This window comes from Rhopilema esculentum, chromosome 16 (assembly GCF_057945365.1).
Source record: "Rhopilema esculentum isolate cy_ngs chromosome 16, ASM5794536v1, whole genome shotgun sequence".
Taxonomy (NCBI): domain Eukaryota; kingdom Metazoa; phylum Cnidaria; class Scyphozoa; order Rhizostomeae; family Rhizostomatidae; genus Rhopilema; species Rhopilema esculentum.
Window position 1 is genome coordinate 5793312 of NC_142830.1, and position 20259 is coordinate 5813570.

The 20259-nt window shown below is 34.4% G+C and overlaps 2 protein-coding genes across 2 annotated transcripts in view; both read left to right on the forward strand.

Annotated features, from left to right (window-relative positions):
* Positions 1–5607, forward strand: part of LOC135682065 (transformation/transcription domain-associated protein-like) — a 66432-nt gene extending 60825 nt beyond the window's left edge. The window contains exons 99-108 of the mRNA XM_089112980.1: positions 565–672; positions 867–974; positions 1116–1190; positions 1445–1486; positions 1622–1744; positions 2246–2338; positions 2684–2825; positions 3240–3436; positions 3854–3968; positions 4068–5607. Of these exons, the coding sequence (XP_088969106.1) occupies positions 565–672; positions 867–974; positions 1116–1190; positions 1445–1486; positions 1622–1744; positions 2246–2338; positions 2684–2825; positions 3240–3436; positions 3854–3968; positions 4068–4177 (1113 nt within the window). The 3' untranslated portion in view covers positions 4178–5607. The remainder of the gene's footprint in view (positions 1–564; positions 673–866; positions 975–1115; positions 1191–1444; positions 1487–1621; positions 1745–2245; positions 2339–2683; positions 2826–3239; positions 3437–3853; positions 3969–4067) is intronic.
* A 796-nt stretch (positions 5608–6403) lies between these two features.
* LOC135681862 (insulin-induced gene 1 protein) lies at positions 6404–9854 on the forward strand. Its single transcript, XM_065196488.2, has 4 exons — positions 6404–6849; positions 7245–7411; positions 7898–7991; positions 8449–9854. The coding sequence occupies exons 1-4, from the start codon at positions 6496–6498 to the stop codon at positions 8479–8481; spliced, it is 648 nt and encodes a 215-aa protein (XP_065052560.1). The 5' UTR covers positions 6404–6495; the 3' UTR covers positions 8482–9854.
* The last annotated feature ends 10405 nt before the right edge of the window (positions 9855–20259 follow it).

Consider the following 20259-nt stretch of genomic DNA (forward strand, 5'->3'; position numbering starts at 1 on the left):
ATGGCTATAAAGCAAATGAAATCTTTATTACAACTTTTCTCGTATGGCAACATCTCACTGAATAGACATATTATTGAAATTTAACAAAGTTTTTATTCAGGAAACTAGTCGATTTGAATGAAATTCTAACATTCTTTGCCAAACCCTTTTTCATAAGCCACTCAGTTTTGTAACTTATTTGTTTGAATTGTGGTGCAGTTTGGTAGGTCATATATTTCTCTTTATATAATGACCTCGGAGTAGACATGTACTTTCCTGTCCAGGGTATTGCCATGTGATTTACAAAGTAACTTTCTTTATAGCTTGTGATGTGTAAATAGCATTTTATTGGGATATGCATAAAAGATACCGTGCCCGTATTTGCAACGCTAAATAGGAAGTCACGTGGTATTGGAATACACTGGGATCGAGAGATAGATGTTACTGGCTTCAGGGACAGAAACTACGGCTGAATCATTTTCTGTTTAAGATTTTGAGCCTGGATGTTTTATTTTACCTATCGAACGATTCATCTCTTAAGTTCCTTCAAGTAAAAAAGGAATGATCGACTCTGATTTTTTTTAGCACAATGCCTTCTACGTGCGCATTGCCAAGTTCATGCCAAGAGTTGAGTTAGTACACAGGCATAACTTCTCCGCACGCCGCTTAACAATCAGAGGCCACAATGGAAAGGTATGTTACAGTCAACAGTTCAGTCAAATCCACGGAACAACTGTCTGTTGTAATTACATAACCCATGGTGGGAATGAACTTCAATCTCATTTTGTGATTATTAATCTTCTTAAAAGAGTTTCAATTTAACGATATCGCTTCTTTAACGACTCATACTCTGAGCTTCTATTCTAATGCTCAACTACCTATTTTAGTTGTATCCATACTTGGTGGTTAACGACGCATGGTTGACAGAATCCAGGAGAGAAGAAAGAGTGCTTCAGCTTCTCAGAATGGTCAATCTGTTCTTGGAAAAACGAAAGGTATTTATTTTCCAAAAAACTATATCTACTCTCTTTACACAGAGTCGGTTCTAGAAGCTCACAAGAAAAATTCATTTCCTTTTAAATCACATTTTAATGATTTTCTATGTTTTGAACGTATTTTACCATTCGGTTTCTTAGGAAACAGCCAGACGACAGTTGCAGTTCAATGTTCCTAGAGTTGTAGCAGTTTCCCCTCAAACGAGATTGATAGAGGTACGTGAATGGTCCTTTTACTAAAATGGAATAGCAAAAACTTATGTCTCAGGGATGATGCCTCATTTCATGTTTCAAACTTCTTAAATTTTTGGCATCTGGACACCAGTCGATGTTCTGTACTCAGGTTCAACAATGTGTAAATTCAGATTTTCTCACCTGTTATTTTAAAGCTCACTTTCGTTGTGCAACTTTTAATTATGTTTAAATGACACGTTCTATTAAATTCACTCAAACATTAATTTTCTCTACAGGATAACCCAACTGTGATTTCGCTTGTTGAGATATATAAAGAGGTATGTTGCTTGACTGGTTTTTCCATCCCTTAATTATTGCATTTAATAACCAACACGCCTAAACATCATCCTTCCCATTTATTAATTTTCATTTACTTGTTTTTGTGTTTCTAACTGTCTTGGATATGTTTTTAGCGTTGCCAGAAGAAGAAGATTGATTCTGAGGCTGCGATAGCACACTACTACGAGAGACTGGGTTCATTACAGGGTTCTGGTTTCTCAACAAACCACCAGGTTTTGCGTGACATTTTGAAAGAGGTTAGCAGCTAATACTGCCAGTTGGGTTTTATATCACCTGAAATGACATGTCATGACATGACACTAAGCGTCAAAGCATTCCTCTTTTATCGCATTAATTTATTTGGCATTAATCTGACATCTTGAAATGTCAAAAACAACTGAGATGGGAAGTGATGTGAAACGGTTCCTCTGAAAATTATTCAAGTAGGTAGCCTAGCAGCATATTTGCCTACAAATTGTTATCGCTGGCCACTTTTATATCATTAGGTAGATTTATATCATTCATTTTGGCTCGAAAACAAGTAAAAGTTCATAAGAAGTTATTTTGAAGATTAAAGCTAGGTATCAAATATATGTTTGGATAGCCAAACATTGACAAGATAAGCTAGCTGACTGTTACCTTATTTTAAATATATTTTTTTCACCTATGTTTATTGGTACTTTATAGACATTCTCATGTAGCCTTTTCACTTCCATTTCTTTATTTTAAAACTAACGATGGTTTCGTCTGTTATTTAGATCCAACTTAATCTTATTACTGACGGCATGTTCAAAGAATGGGCGTCTTACACCTACGCGAATGCAACTGAATTTTGGATGTTTAGGAAGCTGGTATGCATTAAAGTCATTTTTACATATTATGTTTGAAATTCAAAAATTGCTCATTACCTATTTCTGAATATCGTAATCCTGGTGCGCCCGTTCCAATTTATTTTTGAGAAACTTTGCTAAATAGGCAAACAAATTATGGTAAATAAGATATGTATTTGAAAACCACATCACAGAAAGAGGTTTTGGGCAAAGAATGGAAAAGGTCTCTTAAACTCTACCAGACTACAAGTCTATTCTAACAGAGTTTCTAAATTTATAGAAAAGTGGCTACTTGAATGTGTTTAAAATGTCTTCTTGCAAAAGAAACTAGCATATTGATTGTTGCTTTGCCGGTTTGTGTTCTAGTTCACGCAACAAGTGGCGCTTGCAGGCTTCGTGGAATTCACGTTTCATCTGACAAGACTAAATCCGGAAATGATAAACATTGCACGTGATTGTGGTCATGTCACCTTCAACTTTTTCAAGTTCGACATTGATGATTCGAAAGGTAACCGATCCTGTTAGAATGTTTCTTTATTTGTTGTCTTCAGTCATCCCAACTCTCTAAATGGGGTTTTTTTCCAAATTTAGTACTGGTAGACTTGTCTTATATTTAAAAGTACATGCCTTTTTTTAAATTTTTGCTCAAGTATAACATGAAAGAAGTTAATGAAAAATGGAAATTTTTAGTGATTATACACCTCAATGAGGAAAACGTTTCTCCTCTTCCTAATCTTTCGTTGCACTGAGCTGACTTTCGGTAGCATTGCCTAAATTTGCGATACTTGAGTTACCTACATGGTAGGCCTAAATTCGCTAAATATGTTGAGAGTTTAAGTTACTTTGCAAAAATTACTATAAGCCCAGCAATAATAAAGATTTCTAATTGCTCATTATCGGGTCACTGATCATTTGATTCTAGGCGAGCTTGATGCAAACAGACCAGTGCCATTCCGACTCACACCCAACATCTGTGAATTGATATCTCCGGTTGGTATCACTGGCATTTTCACTCACTGCATGATTGCTGTTGCCAGATGTCTTGTGCAACCGCAGTTTAGCATTGTAAGCTACTTGAAGGCTGTGCTCAAAGATGAAATGCTAACGTGGCACAAAAAGGTAAACAATACATGCTGTAATTAATCTTGTACTCATTATCTTGCTTTTTACATTGATACTTAATTATTTTGTTATTCATTTCATCTTGATTTTGTTGTATGCTGCCGGTTTTATCAAATTTGTTATCAAATAAGCCCATTAAATATTGTCTATCCTACTCCTAGACTCCTACCTTCGTATTCAGTAGCATTATTTACATGACAACTTTAAAGCATAAACTTACACTGCTGTTGAGCAAAAAACCTGTATAACTTGCACTGGCTCTACAGCTTTGACTTAATGCAGCAATGTGATGTCATGCATTTTCTGGGATGCCATGTTTAATTATTTTTTGCAAGATTCCCAATTATACTAGACTAAGTAGCAGTTATGTGACGTAAACAACAATCTTTAATCCTGGTCGTATATTTTTCTTAGAAACATGACGAAGTGAATCTTGCACAGAGTTCAGTCCCATCAAGTGAGATGGACAGTGAGTTATTAATCACTATGGTAACAAATGCAGCAAACGCCATTATGACCAGACTTCAAAGTACGTATTTTTCCTGATCCATGTTAAAACCTATCTGCATTTACATTCTTTTTCAATTTTAATAAAACTGTTTTGAATAAAAAATTTTTCGTTTTTTAGATATTGCTCAATTTGAAAACGCAGAATCAAAAGTGGTTACATTGATCTCAGCAGCGATGAATCCTGACAACCTTTGCAGAATGGACCCAGCTTGGAATCCTTGGCTGTGAGCATTTACCTTTTCTGTAACTGGGATTTTCTAGATTTGGTGTCATTGTCCATGTTGCTGACAAGAAAATTTGTATATACTTTGGGTATATAAGCATATCAACAATGAGAACGCTTTTGGAACACTACATCTCAGACCTTCTGAGACAAGTGATTGTAGCTTTAAAGCAGTGATGCAGCTTTCTTCCAGACGCTTATTTGTTCCCCGTTCCCAAGACCTTTCAAGTCTTTGTATATGCTTCAAGTTAGCATTTCGATTCGTCTGCTTTGGAGCACAAAAAAGTTTTGTTTTGGCATGTTTTAGCTATCTTTTGTCATGAAGCAAACTATTAATATTATGACAACATATTGTTTCGTTTCCAGATCAAAACATTTTTGCAAAACAAATGTTTTCCTCCCTGATTATTAGTGTTTTGAAATCCAAAACGACCTCTTTTGTGAATAGTCAGATATATATTTGAGGAACGCAAAAAAATCTTCAGTTGTGGTTTTAAGCTGTACCATTGCGCCTCTGCTGTTCAACAGTTTTTATAAAGTATGGGACATTTCAGATAATATGAACATTGTTATTGGTAATTGGTCTTGTAAACTTATTTTTAGGCCCTAAACTTATGTTTAAAACTTAGAAAGTTGCAATACTTTATGCAGCCCTCTGTTTTGTAGCTTATTTTGTTTGCAAAATTATTACGGTTTGTCATCTTCAATGACTAATGGTGAAACTATTTACTCAAAACTGTTCATTAATATTCCCATTCCCCACCCTTTTCTTATTTTCCTTGTATTTTGCTTGTATCATGCCTAAACTTGTCATATGCAATAAGCTTTTTTATGTATCATTATTATATATAGAAAGATATATAAAAGTAAACAAGAGCGTTTTTCTACCATTTATTCAACTTTTTGATACCTCTTCCTTCTTATTCAGAAATTTCCAAACAATTTCTCAATTAAAGAAATTTTCATATAAAATTTTACATCGTGAGTTCGAAATTGTCAGATCCTACAAGGCCGTGTATGACCCCTCGTTTTGTAATTTCCCCAACAATTTTCCCAATACTACATTGGTTATCAGTACTTATTTCATTTTATGAAAATTATTTGGTACAATTTTGTGTTGGGTATCGCAAAGGAAGTAAGAGCCCTGCCACCTCAAGTGTGAAGGAGATTTCTTTTTTATATCTTTAATTATTATTGACTTTGAATTGTTCTTTTATTCACATTTCCTTTCATTTCTTGTTGTTAGAAGCATATGCCTAAAATCTTTATTGGCTGAGACCTTGCGCGAAGTCACATGCCCTTTCTTTACCACGTTTCCTAAAAACAAAGCGCAAAATCTGTCGAATCATATTTTGAAAATAATAATCCACGGCCTTGCTCAATGAATTTTTCAAAAGTAAAAGTACAATTTGACACTATTATAGTCTTAGTTCTGAAACTACATTCATATTTACTTAGTTTGATGAATTACGCATTCAGTCTTTACTACAGTTTGTAATCGAATTATGTCTTTTTAAGGTCAAAACTCTCATTACTTTTCATTTTTCTGATGAAAAAGCCCCACTAAGCACCAAAATCCAAGATAATCTACCTATATTAAAAAAACCAAAAAATTTCCACCTCGGTGTCTAAATTTCCCTGTTAGACAACAACACGCTTTTTTATAAGAATGCTTGTCTCCAGTTTCATCCTGACGTTTCTTATCTCTTCGCAAAAAAATCGATAAATTCAGCCTAACGGGTTTCTCATTTTGTTTTTTAATGGAATTAGTTTCTTACAAGGGTTGTTCTTACAAAAAAGCGTGTATTGCAAGGACTAAAATAAGATTAACTGTGTTCCCTGTTTGTAGTGCAGTATCTGGGTTGTAAAACTAATAATGGACATCTCCTCAGTTGTGGGTGTACCCCCTCCCCTGCCTCTCCTTTTAAACACTTTGCTATTTCAACTCAAAAATCTTGCATTTAAACAGAATCTCTACTATGGGATGACTGAACATAGTTTGTTATAAAAAAACATGAGCTGGTACTTGGTTTGTCTTGAGGTTACAATCTCAGAAATCGTACAAACCCCCATCCTTCAGACATATTTTTCACAGGAAACCCCCAAACTTAATGTGCAAAATCTTCGAGTGAGTGGAACGATATTGAAAGATCTCTGTGAGAGATTTGATTGGTTGATTCTCTCACTATTCGATTTCTATTGGCTATCAGAGTGGTTACATATCGTACGAGGCTGATCGAATGTAAAAAAAAGAATGGGATGATGGTAGAAAGGGCCTAAATTATGTGTCAAGTGGTTATTGTTTGATAGTGTATAGCTGAAAATGTCTGGAGAAACATACTCGTTGATGAAGCCTGTAGCAAGGACCATGGCAGCTCTAAGCTGTGGATTTTACTCAAGAGCATTTATACTCTTTGTTACTGGAAGCTCCCTGTCTATATTAAAAGTGCTACAAGAACTTGGCAGTCAGACGAACATTAGCGTGAATATCAGAGTGAAAAATGCACTTTACTACGCATGGTGGATACCTATAGTGACTGGAGTATTTGCTTGTATTACTGGACTTATTTATCCTTGTATGGATAGTAAACTCGGCGAGCCCCACTATTTCAGAAGAGACTGGACTAGCGTCGTACGTTGTATTGCCGTCTTTGTTGGTATTGGTCATTTCAGTACAGTATCCTTACTGATAGTCATATGATTTGTTTTGCTTGCGAGATTACCCATATCTATCCACTTTAAGTGTAAAGATCTTAAACTGTTTGGCATACCAAAATGCTCAAAAAGCTCAACCCTGTGTGACAGCTGGTTGAATTTGAATCTTTATGTATTTTGTAGCTTGTGTAGCTTTTTTTCTGGATCAATAATTATGCCATATATCCCTTATTTAATGGTTTAAGTTAGGTAATTTTGACGAATAGGTATTGATATTGCAAGTTCCGGTTTTTCCCCCTTTTTAATTAAAAAATAATCCTTTCAACATTGATTTTTCCGTTTCAGTTCCCAGTTAATGATGTTAATCATTAGTTCATATACACTGTTTTACTCTAAGTTTCCTTAATTCTGTTAAAGAAGTCATATTTTCTTGCTGACAAAAGCCACCAGTTTACCCTGTTTTTGTGCTTGGCAATGGTGCTTTGGTGGATGTTTGACAGGTCACCAAATGGACTCGGCATTGGCGTTATTGCTGCTATTTTGGGGACTGCTTGCACATTTGTCATTGCACATTTAATTTACAAGTATGTTTCTTGTTTTATTGATGAGATGTATATTATCTACATTTAAAGTACCATTATAATTGTATGTTACATTTTGTGCTATTCTCCAATCATAGGAAATTTTCAGTGACTTCTAACTCAGCCATTTTATGTCAAAAGATGTACCACAGTAAGATATAAGAAATTAAGAACTGTATCTATGTTTCATCTCAAAATTTTTTCTTGATAATTCAAAAGCACGATTTCATTATATTTGTAAATTATCTTGAAAGTATCCTGAAGACTTAACTCTAATAAAAAAGCCACATTTTGTCAGCCATTTTTAGAGCGTAAGATTCATGTGTACTATTTTTCTATTCTTTTGTCTATGGGAGGTATATTTAACACACAAATTTCAACCCAACTTATATATTTAGCAAAGAATTCAACCATCAACACATGCACATATAATTTCTTTGGCTATCAGCTGTTCTTTTTGGTGATTAATGAATAACTTTTGTTTTCCAGACATGCAAATTTTCTGTATTCACAGTCTTGGCTCCCTTGCCTGTATTTTGCCGGTGCATGTACTTTTGGAAGCTTTGGGAGACAACTAGCATTGGTAAGTTTATTGTTTCCATGTTATTCATTGCTTTTTTCTATTTACTTTTTGTATAATGATTTCAAAGCATTTTATCAATGATAACATGAAAATGCCAGGGGTGCCAGTTCTGTTTGCCTCCCCAAATTGAACATTCTGTTTGATAATCTATTGGTCTGGCAGTTAATAGAATAATGCTATAATCACATGATTGCAGAAGCGCTAAAAACAGGGTATTTAAGAGGAAACCCCCAGGTCACAGGCTCAAACAATGCTTGTGGAAATTTGATACTTTGAATGACAATATCTAGAAGTCTCAACAGAAGATGGTTAGTTCTCAAGTTTTAGTCTAAGTTTCAAGTTCACTTTTGATGGTCCAAAGCTATGGAAAACAATTTGCAGTACTTGCTGCTCTATTTCTAATCTCCAAATATTTATTATTATTTCACTTTTAAAGCTTCATTTTTTTGTATTTTAGATGGACCAAGGTTTTTCCAAGCTATTAGCTTAAAGTGTGACTATTACCTGGAGAACTGTTTTCTTTGATGTTCAAGGGTTTGAGCAACATTTTCATGCAGACAATGGATCCAGATAATCAAGATACACATAGTGATTCTCCCCAGCTTAGGATTTTTTACATGTGAACAGACCACTGTTAATACAACAAGTGAAGCCTGTATATCACGCCAAAAGCATGCAAATTTAAAATTGCACTCTGAATTGATAAATGTGATCTTATCAAAAAATTATATCTGCCAATTGGCAAATGATATTTTTTCATGTGGCATGTATGGCTGAAATGACTATGCAGGCTAAGATCTGTTCTAGATCAGTCATACTCTGCAGACTTAGTTGCTTGGCTAAAAATCTTTGATTGTTTCTAAGCATGGTTTGAGGTTTTATATTTCTCACCAATGTGTGTGCTTAGGGCCTACATTCTGGCCAGACTGTTTTCTACTGATTACCTTTAAAGACGATTTTATCATTTCAAATTCTAGGATGAACCTGTCATCTTGATCCTAATCAAAGCTTTTACTAGTGATTGGTAACTTAAGGAAATATATAATGTCACCAAAGTATGACAAAATTTTTCTCAATCATATCAGTGGGCAGCTTATTTTAAAATGATAACCTGGGCTACCCTTTCTAACCCTGATTTAGAAAAATTATATCAAATACTCTTCAAGAGACCAAATTATCATTAATTTTTTAATCAAGTGGCAACCTCCTATCAATGTTCTTCTTCTTCCATACATTTTCATGTATTTATGAAAAGCATCTTTTCAAAAGCTATAAAATTTCACAAAAGTTTTGTTAAGCCTATAAGATCTCAGAGGCTGCTCAGATATTGCTGGCAATGTAGATGCAAGACTAAAGTTTACCTTTGATGTTGTGCATGATTTACCAATTGGGAGTAAGTGAGCTTGTAGACAGGTTACTGCCTAGTCTAGGGATGCTCATTAAAAGCCTGATACAACCCTTTTTGATGTTAAGTAGGCTGGACCAATAAACTTACATCAAGTTACGTATATTCCTCTGAATTGCAACCATGCAATATATTCCCTCCGTTTTAATTCAAAGAATTGCAGATACATTAAGGAGCACAATATATATGTACTAAATTAAATGTGGTTTTACAAAAAATTCTGAAATTTTGTATGTAAAGCATATGTAATTTGGTTCAATTTATCAACTTGCATGTGTGCATTCACCCTGGCCTAGGCTGTTTTGCAGGGTGTCACAGTAGATAAAAGTGGAATGCTTAGTGCAACTTAAGTAGTTTAAATGCAACTTTACAAATTTTGTATTTTAAATTGTAAATTGATAGTTTGTAAATCAAATGTATCAAAAATATTTAATTGCTAAATTGTGTTAGCAAATAGAGTTGGGTGTGTTTCTTCTTCTATCTCTTTAATACTATTATACCTGTTCCTTGATACCTTGATACCGATTCATTTACTCCTTGTTGCATTTTGTAATTTTGTAGATCACCTATTTTTCTTCTTCAGTTATTGTAATTGTAACTACATAAAGTTGTATAAGAGGCAAATTATACAATGCCTTTTCCTGAAAATCAAGATACCAGAAGATGGGGCTAGTTTCAACTACAAATTACAAATTTTTCAGTTTTATCAAAGTTTAAATCCAGATTTCTTAGTCATGTTTTAACTTTGTTATTTTTTGATAAAAAATTGCCACAATCGGTGTTAATCTACTAGTCTTTGTAAATTTCCGCAATATTTGGTGAGTTCAGGATCCTAAATCTTTCAAATCTCAAGTAAACCAACTACTAGTTTTAGAGCTAGCTCACAATCAGTTGATTTATGTGGCATGCAACTCTTGGATTTAAATAAGCAATAACCACCTTTAAGTTTCCAGCAAATCAAAACTTTGCATATAGGATGCAGAAATAATTGACAAGTTGAAAATGAACTTTCCCTGAACTTCCAAGCGACATCCTAGTCACATCCTAGTACATCTATAATTTATTTGTGCAATAATAGATTTTGGGATTATGATAAGCTTTTGTAGCCGGTTCTAACTCTAGCCAATACTGTTAATTGTTTCCCTATATGTTCATGAGAGACCCTTTCCAGTTAAGTTCAGTCCAATTAACTTTAATTTTTTATTTTATCAACTTCAAAGTACAGTTTCATATCCAGACTCACACGAAGATCTGTTTATTTAGATTTTTGGCATCTGCTCGCTCAGTTTTTTTCAACTAAAAGTAAGAAGGAAAAGGTATTGCTAGCCTAATACGTGATCGAAGGTTTTAGAGATATATGAAACATGAAAAAATACGTGGTTTGAGGTAAGAAGTGAACAAGTTTAATAAGTTTTGAATAGCCAATTCTAGTAAAAGATAAAATTTAAATTCTTAATTTAAAAATTTTTCTCGAAAAGAACGCTGAAAACTGAATTTGAGCGATTTGATCTCTGCATGCAAAAGAGGCTCTTCTTATTGCATTTGCCCGCGAAACGCAAGCAGTTTATTGCTGACGACAGCGGTACCCAGACGAAACTAAACTGTTGTGCACATGATTATTACTTTTGGTGTTCTCAAATTGCTGTTACGCTCCCTGGCCACTAAATCGCTTGTTGCTGACAACTTCACGGGCTCAGTTCGATTCCAAGAGGTAACCATATCAATTTCGTTATGAAAACAAGGCGGATCAGTAGGATAATGAGGATAATGAGGCTTTTTACATTGGCAGGTAAGGCGCCTTGCACTGCAGCTTCTCAAATTTAGGCCTATGTTCTTTGAAACGATTGCCATAGGTTTTTTTTATTGTCCATTTATGCTTGGTAAGGAAACATTGCTTCTCTGAATACTGTTATCAAACAGCACCTAGAAAGGCATTCCAGGCGCGGTGATATATTTATAACTCATAAATCCAAATTGTTCCCTATTGTATGGTTTGATTTTGGTTTCGTTGAACAATTTGGAATGGTGTTCCTGAAGAACAGAGATTGTCTATCGAATCCTTCAAAGAAAAGTCTTCCGATATAAAACATTTATGATATTATTAAAAATATTCGAATATGTCCTCGGCATATAGGAGGGAGTGGGCTCTCCTATTCCATAACATCAAAGAAGCTTAATTTTATAGTTAAACTGAAGTTAATGTCTTGTTTGCAGAATTATATGGTTTTGGTTTCCCATTGTATCACCAGCCTTTTTATATTAACAAATCATTCACCTAATTTCTAACATATTCAATTCAAATTTATTGCTAATTGACATACAAATTTTTGATCGAATAAAAACTATACAATTTATATTTGCCAAGCCCATGATCAAATTAAATTCTGCTTTTAATTTGTCTTACTTAACTTAATGTTGTTTTTTGGTAATTATTGCATAACATTTGTTTATATCTGTACTCAATAAAAGTAAACTTGCGAGCTTGTAACCAGAACTTTTCTATTTAGTTCTTATTTGCATTCTCAGACCAACTTTGAAATTAAAGCATCAAATTATAGACATTTGCAACAACCAGCTTTCAAATAAAAGGTGTTTATTTGTCTTGAAAAGGACAATCTTGTCTAGATTTTAAGACCATGTTATTTTTTGACAATTATTTTAATACTGAGTTAAGTTCACTGTATCCAGACATGGATAAGGTGATAGAATGTTTCAATCTCAGAGATATAGATGCTACCAATTTCTCAAACTGTAAAACCTTCCTTGATTGGAATATTATTAAAATGTTGATAGTCAGACTCAGTTATGTCAGCAAAAGTGAATAAATTCATGCTAGTTCATGCTAAGAATTCAAAATATTTTTTTAGCAAAAATTTTATAAGTATATCTTTGTAGCCTTTGAAGGCAGTTTTTAGGACAATGAGAAGCGTGCTTATCAACCAGTGTCCTGGTCCTTTTCTCTTGGTATGACCACATCTAATTATTCTGGAGGCCTAACTACTGAGCCATTCTTACACCCTTTGGCACTAACATATCAGTACAAGATAAAACAATGAATGAATGAATAAATAAATAAGTAAATAAAAAGATAAATGAATAAACAAAACAATAAAGCCTTTTGTAGAGATGTTTTTCCTTTTTAAAATCACAGCAAGCCATTCTGTAAATACTAACATGAATTGACTTTGAAAGGTCAATGTTAATGCGCAAATTGGAACTTGCTTCATCCATTGCAAGAATTACATGTTTTATGTTACATCTTATGAACTCTTGTTTTTAATACATTTACCATGGATAGAGCCATTTTTATTGATATGTCTGTTCTTTTTGATAAGTAAACAACTTAAGTATATGTAAGATAATACAAAAGACAGGTTAAAGGAATTTTTGTGAAGGAGTAAACGCTCAGTTGCTAGAAAGCTAATCAAAGAGAGAGAACCCCTATAAACTGAAAGCATTTTAGCATAATCTCTATTGCATAAAGTATAGAAAATAACTATTTAAGCTGTTTTTGCTCACTACAGATGAAAATGTTCAATGTATTGTCTTATAGAATAAAGTATCATTTTGCCTGTAATCTTCAATTCTGATGCTCTAATTTCTCAAGTCACCATCACTTATTTTATTAGTGTTTTTATGGAAATGAAATAAGTATTAATTTCTAAGAAAACTTTTTCAATTGTCAAAGAAAAGGTTTTGTGTTTAAATTTGCCTAGCAATGTGACTTCTTGCTAAATGGGTATATTAAATCCTATGTGCTGGTTGGCATGTTTCTGTGTATTCTATTCTACCCTTATTTTAACTGCAAAGTAACTGAAGTTTTAACTGAAAATGTTGATTTGTTGCAAATAAACAATATAATGAAAACGAAACATAGTCTGTTGTAAGGCTAATGAGACAAAATACAATCTACGTTGATGGGACTAGAATTATGTAGATAAAGATGTTTATAAGAAATGATACCAGGCTGAAATGAAAACAGTTCAGAACTATGCTTAATGCAAGTAGTTAAGTTAGTTTTATTTTCATTTCATTGCTTATTTGAAATTTAACATACATAAAAATCCAAGCATAGAAATAAAATTGTAACAAATGATGAATGCAAGTCTAACTATGAATAAAATAGTAGCAAATGACACGTCTAATAAAAAAGTAGCAAATGTTAAAAAGAACATATACAAAAAAGTTCTCTCTACTTGCACTTCAAGAATTTCTTTTCTGTATTGCTTTAAAATGTCTGTAAAATTTCTGTAAAAATTTCTTTAAAATTTCTTTTCTGTCACTCTAAAGGAGGAACCCCCCCCCCCCCTAGTAGTGTGAAATCAATGAAAGGAGAGCACCCTATTGGCTGAGTACATATATATTTTACATTTCCAGACAAAATATTTTTAATTGAATAATTACATAGAAATAAGGATAGATTTTTTTTCAGATTCTTTTAGAATAGAAAATTTTGATGGAGAATTTTATTATTTTTTCTGGAAGGTCAATCCACGTTTTTGCCCCCTGATAGTAAATGGATTCAAACAATTTTGGAGACTATTTCTTATATAGTGTCGACGTGTTCAAAGAAAAGAAATTGTGAAAGCAAGTAGGATTCATTTTTATTGGTCAGTTATTTGATTCATTTTCAATAACTTGGTAATTTTACTCGAAAAGGTCCTGAAGCCCTTGAAGTTTGAGGTTCTTAAATCGTGAAGATGTAAAATAAAATGTTCATGCGAGATAGCATTTTTTTGCAATTTATATATTTGCTCAATTATCATATTGTAAAGCATGACATAAATAATGAATTATAGACAATTATCAATGCTGTATTTGAAAGGTGACATGTCCTAGCCAGCTTCCCAGACAGCTCGGAATAATGATACTTCGGGCTGAGACTTTCATTAAGAGGAAGTCCTAACAATTTTAATTTTGGTAACTCTTTATCGTTCCTCAGGACAATACCCTATAGCTCTGATAGCCTTCCTCAGAAAAGAATATGTTAAGGAGAAGTTTGGGTGTGGAACATTTTTTCTTTGGTTTTTGCTATCCTTCGTACAGTTGTTGCTCGTACGGCTCCCATATTTTTTTACTCTGGTATAATGATCCATATTTCGTTCAAGTTGTTACTTCTTTAGAAATATTTCAAATATGAATAGAAAAATTATGCGCGATTTACGTGGCGTCGAAACTCAACGACATTCTAATTAAGGAGGTATATTTTACCTGTTTTCTGTTTTTGCCATTATGTATAGCTTTGTATTCAAGCTGCAGATAAAATGTGATGCACAATTGTATCAAAAGTAGCGCTTTTGAGATCAGACTCAAAGTTTCATTCACAGAATATTCCAGCATCTTTGTAGACCCCAAAATTGTCCTTAGCACACTTAATAGTTTTAAACTGCTTCCAATTAAAAAATCATTTGCTGTTTATCGATCAAAATAACTCCATTATTTTGGAAGAAAAACTCCTTTCTGTTAAAGCTTTCCTGTATTAACGTTTTTTCTTACATTTTGGTGACCTTGTTGATTGTTCCTGTAGCTTTTGAGGTTTCCCCACCTGGCTGTCAAAACAACAAAGTTAGAGCAAGGCCACCAATGTTGTTTTATCCGTTGTGCACCACTCTGCCAGGTTTTGTTTTTCAACTATAACTAGCACAGTCCCTTTTATCCTTGTTACCAATAACTTGCATATCCTATTGGAAACAATATTTCCAAATTTTGAAGCTAGGCGGAATGTGAATGAAACGTAACTTACAGTTTCAGGGAGTTTTAGGCAGATATGTAATCAAAAGTGGCTTTGAAAAAAATGGCAAATGGAAAAATCAAGCACTTTGAGTCATACTTAAGCTTTCTGTCTGACACTCTTCAGAGTATAAAACGTTAAAACATAGATCGATAACTCTACGCTAGGAAATTTTTTGTTTTTTTTGCTTTTTTAACTGTATGATTTTTTCAAAGCCGTTTTTAAGTTTTGTACCACCAAAAGATTGTTTGCGAGATATGTATTCGTTATCCGTCTAGCCAAAGGAGGATTGTGGGTAATAAAGAAACATCTAAACTCGCATTTAATCTGCTGGAATCATACACGGGTGCCGATCGGTATCTTTATCGAATCTTGATTTCATGTTTTCTTTGGCACTTTTAATTGGCCAAGGGAGACACTCTTGGTGCAAATCGAAGGTTAGCCTGCATTATCTGCACATCGGGCCCATCAAGCAGCAAATGGACGAGATTTCTATTCAGATCAATGTAAATGCAGTTTTTCTTATCTTTTTGGCGTGGCCTTGATTTTCCTTAAATTGTAGTTAAAATGGAATCTGTGGCAAAAGCTCTGGCATTACAGAAAACAGCATGTGATCGTTATAAGATTACACACAAATATTCCGCAAATATCCCCTTGATCTCAACAAATGCAACAACGCACGTACAAACAGCCCTTCTTCACAAATACCTTCATAAACTGGTCTTACCATCTTTCTTTCATTAGAGCATTGTATGTATGACTGTGGGTTCTCTGGCCTTTTTACAATCCGCGGAATTCAACTGGTCATGCATAGCAAGAAACTACATTGCTATAACACTGCACCGCCTCAGTCGGCCGTCTGAAGGGAATTTGGTCGAGAATAGCAACATTATCTGCCTTTCGAAATTAAAGAAGGAATGGTCTGCTTAAGTGCTATGCTCATTAAGAGAGGGTTCCAAAATCGTTTTTCCACTCTTTTACGCCCCTCCCCCCCCCTACACTGGGTGCCAGAGTAAAGAATGTGTTGGTGAGAGTGTGGGCCGATAAGTGGAAGACCATAAGAGGAGAGGGGAGGGAAGTACTTCACTCTTTCACTGAGGCTCTGGTACAAGGGGTACCCCCTGTCCCAATGTCAGTGTGTCTGCCAAGAAAATTGTTTTTTTTTTAAAAACATTGGCCTTTTTGATAGCCTTAACAGAAATTGAACAAACTAAAATCGATTTTTTATGAAAAGTTGCGCCCACTGACAAATATCTATTTTCGAGCCTTTCCCTAAGTAACAGCGCAATAAGCAGCTTACCACGTGGAGTTATTTCTACTGAGTTGCTTGGCTGAACAGCCACTGTAAAGAGTTTTATTTTCTTTGGGCGTGTTTTGATATCAATCAAGTAACAACTTCCTTACTATCGAAAAGTGGAAACTTCTTGAACAAGGTTTGGTTGGTTTTTCTCCTTTTCCACCCAAGGAAGACATAAGTAGGTTCTCTATCTCATTGCGGTGTCATTGTGACCCACACGGCAGTCAATCCCAAGGTAAGTAAGATTGCCGGTTATGGCATCTTGTGCCAGCCAATTAACTCATTGCATCAAATTATAGAATTTGCTAGTACATCACATCGAAAAAGGAAGCTTTGAGTGTGAAGCAATGCAACTTAAAATTGGTTTTGTTTATTAATTCCATATCCTTTCAGTTATCAACTGGAAATTTTATGAATACCTCATTGTTCCCATACTGTGGTTTCTTATTATTTTTTGTTATCTTAGGGCTCAGTTTCTTACAGACTGTTTCTCATAGAAAGAAATGTATGTAGCTTTCAAAATGTGCTTTAAAAGTAGCAAAGGTGTGTTTCACAGTTTAGTATTGTCCATCGATAGCTGGGTCTAAGATCTAATGTTGGGTACTGCTTACGTTCGTTTCCTCACAAGATCATGCTCGATGGCTAAATTGCTTTATTTCATGTTTGCACAATTATGGGCGTCTGTTGGTAAAAATCGTCGAATGCCACAAACAAGTCCAAAGATAATGAGGTCGCGCGGACGCAGAATGCGATGCAAATATAATGCCTATCGATTTGCCTTTTTACATTATTCAAGGAACAGCAACTATGGGTGCTGCATACCACAGTTATTTTATCTACAGCTCATCTCGAGTTGCATTTCTGATTTCCTATCACGTAACCCATTAAACAATGATTTGGGTGTAGCTATAACATTTTTCGTAGCAAACATATACGCCCGTGCCAATTACGCTAAACTGCGGTGGTTATACATGATTGAAATAAATTCAAAGGAGCAATATGTCATACTTCGTACATTTCTAGATGACGATCGTTTTTATAACTGTAAAAAGTCCCAATAAACTCTAAAACTTAACTACCAAAGCATATCCATTTTATATTATGCGAAAGATACCAAATGAGCAAGAAAAAAGGCTCGTCAACATAATAGGCCTCTTCTCTAAATGGAAGATCTTGCATGGAATCTACTAAGATAAAATCATCGGAAAAGGCTTCCAAAAAAGACTGAAATGAAACGACAAAGTCTACTTAATTGGGTTGAGTGGGTTGTGTGCTCAATTTTCACAAATACGGACATTGAAATTTGACATTGATTTTGTTCTAAAGCTGACGGCATTTTGGTCACGGATACGGATGTGCCATTTTGGTTCAATTTAGATTTGGCAAGCCATTCCAATTAGGACCAAGTATTTAAGTTCCATATTCAGCACAAATATTGATTCAACCATTTGAGATATTACTTTTAACAATCTCTGTTTGTAGTTTGTTGTGTTTTCTAAAATATTATTGATCAATTTTAAAGAGTAAAAATATTACTAAAGCTTGCGAGTCGTTATATTATTTGTATTGTAGCATCTGAACTCCAATTTAACTCCAAATTGGTGCCAAAGTCTCACTGCAACGAGCTTTGCACTTTAAAATAGCTGTCTCAGAACTGTTTGTACAGAGATCACTAGGGGAAAATATTCGCATAGGTTTTTTATTCCGCATTTTCAGACAAAGGTGAATGGTATGCGTTGGGTTGATTTTAGCGAAACCTTTAATAATCCCAATATTAACTTGTTTATGCTGCCATGTTTTAATTAGACTGTTGTGGAAATGCCAACAGACTTTCTTGTATCAAAGCCATATCTTTATGATCAAAGCATAGTTAGATCTCTTAGAATACTTACATCCACGTCAATGATATTCCTTATATGACGTTCCCTGTCAGTTCCGTTACCAATTATTGGGCAAATTTGTTTTCAACTTTTTATAAAGATCGAGAAAAACTTATCAAATTGTCCACTTTTAGCAAAAATGATATTGTATTTTGTAAATCTCGGCGGAGTTGGCAAAATAGGGTGTCATAGTTGGGAAAAATGACAGCTTCTTCTACCAGGGTCTTTAAAACAGTCGGAAAATCTTTAAATGCCTTCCGATCAGTATCCTGAGTTTTTTGGCTGAAAACTACAGTATTCTCTCTAATTAGCGGACACCATCGGGGCAAGAGCAAGTTGTCCGCTAATTGGAAGTATCCGCCTTTTGGAAAGTTTTGCAATGTAAGTCCCAAATTTGAAAATAGACCCAAGTTTTGTGTTTAAAAGGTTTAATGTAATCTGGGTAATCAGTTGCTATTGTTTTGAGTTTAGACACTAAAAAAGAAAAAATAACCTAATTGAACGTAAGACAACTTTTTTTACAACATTAGAAAGAGGTTGAATCGTGGAGGTGGCTATGGTCTGGAGATTCCAGTAATTTACCACTTTCATGGACAAGAAAAGTTTGTAAACTGGACTGTAAAGAAGCTTGAAGCTGTCAAAAGCCAACTAGATTGTCAAGTGTCAAAGTGTTTGAAATAAATTTTTGAACAAATTCATCCGTCTCAGGTTTTTGTTCGCTGACTCCTACCTCTTTTGCACTGTCCGCTAATTGGAAAGAAAAAAAACCAAATTAACTATTTCGTGCAAAAAATTGTCCGTCAATTGGAGTGTCCGCTAATTATTAACTGTCCACTTTTTAAAAAGTTTTTTACGAGACTTGACGGAGAAAAACGATCGGGGAAAAAAATTTGTCCGCTAATCAGAGGTGTCCGCTTTTTAGAGTGTCCGTTTATTTGAGAGAATACTGTATCGACACATGGAATTCAGAAAGTACTAAAATGTCCATAAATAAAAGGAGGTTGGTTGAGATTATAGATGCAGCATAATTCTGTGAACCGTCAGCCCTAGCATTTCTCTGTGCCATCCGCGCACTTCATTCTGAATCCCAATTCCCAGGTACGTAAAAACCGTGGGGGTGAGGGAGGGGGAGGGGGGTGTCACACCCCAAATCTTTGAAATTCTTTGAATAAGTCGGAAAATTTGAGAGTAATCAGAAAGTCTGAATTTAATTCAAATGCTCATTTACATAAGATAATGTCCGCTTTTTAATGACTGTACATTTTTTGTCCAACCCCCCGCAATTTACGTCCTTGCTGAACCCCATTAGCTGTCCCTGCTCTTACTTCCCTTCTTCTTATTCTTGTACAGGAACGCATGCTCATACACAGCTGAAGGGGATGGGATACAGCGAAAAAACTGGTATACAGTAAAAACCAAAAGCAAATTTGGTATGCTATACTTTGATTTGCACATTAGCTTTATGAAAACTGAGCTTCATCGTCGCTAGCAAGGTTTAGCTAATTCGTATAATGTGAAAGTCTAAAGGGCTATTCATGTGAAACAAAGGAACCATAATTGCATGGTAGAATTTAGATACGGAATTTATTTTACGTTTATTGCAGAGTTTTCTTAAAGGTTTTTCTAGATTCTTAAGATCACAAAATATTTACGTGCTTGAAAATGGCAACCAAATTTTCTCGCAGGCGCAAAGTTTTCAAGCATTGAAAGAATACAGAATCATAAACACGCCAAATTTTATAAAGAAATCCTTTGTAAAAACGGAGACTTAAAATTACAAGAAAAGTAAAGAATCATGCAAGAGATCCTATTTACAAATTTTACTTAAGTACTCTGTTTAAAAGTTTAAAAAGCTTATGATTTCAATGAGGATTTTTTGGGAGAATAACTTTAAAATGAGAACTAATTTGACCCAAGTTTTGGTAAAGCGATTTCTTGCTAACAGCTTTATGTTG

Coding starts and splice junctions, on each gene's coding strand:
- LOC135681862 (XM_065196488.2), top strand. CDS start 6,496: ATGTCTGGAGAAACATACTCGTTGATGAAGCCTGTAGCAAGGACCATG. Junction 6,850..7,244: donor GTATTGGTCATTTCAGTACA/GTATCCTTACTG, acceptor ATTCTGTTAAAG/AAGTCATATTTTCTTGCTGA. Junction 7,412..7,897: donor ATTGCACATTTAATTTACAA/GTATGTTTCTTG, acceptor TTTGTTTTCCAG/ACATGCAAATTTTCTGTATT.